The 745-nt window shown below is 38.1% G+C and overlaps 1 protein-coding gene across 1 annotated transcript in view; it reads left to right on the top strand.

Annotated features, from left to right (window-relative positions):
• Positions 1-3: 3 nt before the first annotated feature.
• LOC107578721 (intersectin-2-like) overlaps positions 4-745 on the top strand; it is a gene marked incomplete at its 5' end in the record, with an annotated part of 2,391 nt that continues 1,649 nt past the window's right edge. The window contains 2 exons of the mRNA XM_016264648.1: positions 4-126; positions 475-573. Of these exons, the coding sequence (XP_016120134.1) occupies positions 4-126; positions 475-573 (222 nt within the window). The remainder of the gene's footprint in view (positions 127-474; positions 574-745) is intronic.

Below are 745 nucleotides of genomic sequence, written 5' to 3' on the forward strand. Positions count from 1 at the left end.
GATATTCTGTCCTCAGAGCTCTCTCACATGCAGGCCTACATTCGCTTCTGCAGCTGCCAGCTCAATGCTGCGGCCCTGCTGCAGCAGAAAACAGACAAATCACCTGACTTCAAACTCTTCCTGAAGGTAAATGGTGTGCAGTACTTTCTTGTAACAGAAAACAGCACATGTTTTTACATTCTACTGCTTTCAGACAGGTATAGCGTTAACCCTAGACTGTATTAAACAGTGAATAGTATAACAGTGCACAGTAAACTTTTTTTTACAATAAATAATTTTGGTCTAGTGTTGTTTTGCTGCTTGATCGGTGTACTGAAGAAAAACCAGTTGTACATTTTTCACAGTAGTCCACAGGATGGTGCTGTTGATTTCTACTCTCTCGTGGAATACCGTGGATGAATTCACTGTTGATAGCGATAAGACATTATTTAGACTCTTTTCCTTCTCTTCATTGTGTCTTTATCTTCTTCATAGAAAATCGCCAGTAATTACCGCTGTAAAGGAATGCCACTGTCCAGCTTCCTTCTGAAACCCATGCAGAGAATCACACGCTACCCACTGCTGATCAAGAACGTACGAGAAGCGGCTCCTACAGACATCAACTTTGGAAAATTTAACAATAGAATGATTTGAGAAATAGCAGCTATTATAGAAAGTCAGAGGAAATAGGAAGTAAATCAAAAAATAAGATTATGAAAAAAATAGGCTATATGAGCACATTTCTTAAAGATAATATATATATATA

Source organism: Sinocyclocheilus grahami, unplaced genomic scaffold (assembly GCF_001515645.1).
Source record: "Sinocyclocheilus grahami isolate Dianchi unplaced genomic scaffold, SAMN03320097.WGS_v1.1 scaffold11672.1, whole genome shotgun sequence".
Lineage (NCBI taxonomy): Eukaryota > Metazoa > Chordata > Actinopteri > Cypriniformes > Cyprinidae > Sinocyclocheilus > Sinocyclocheilus grahami.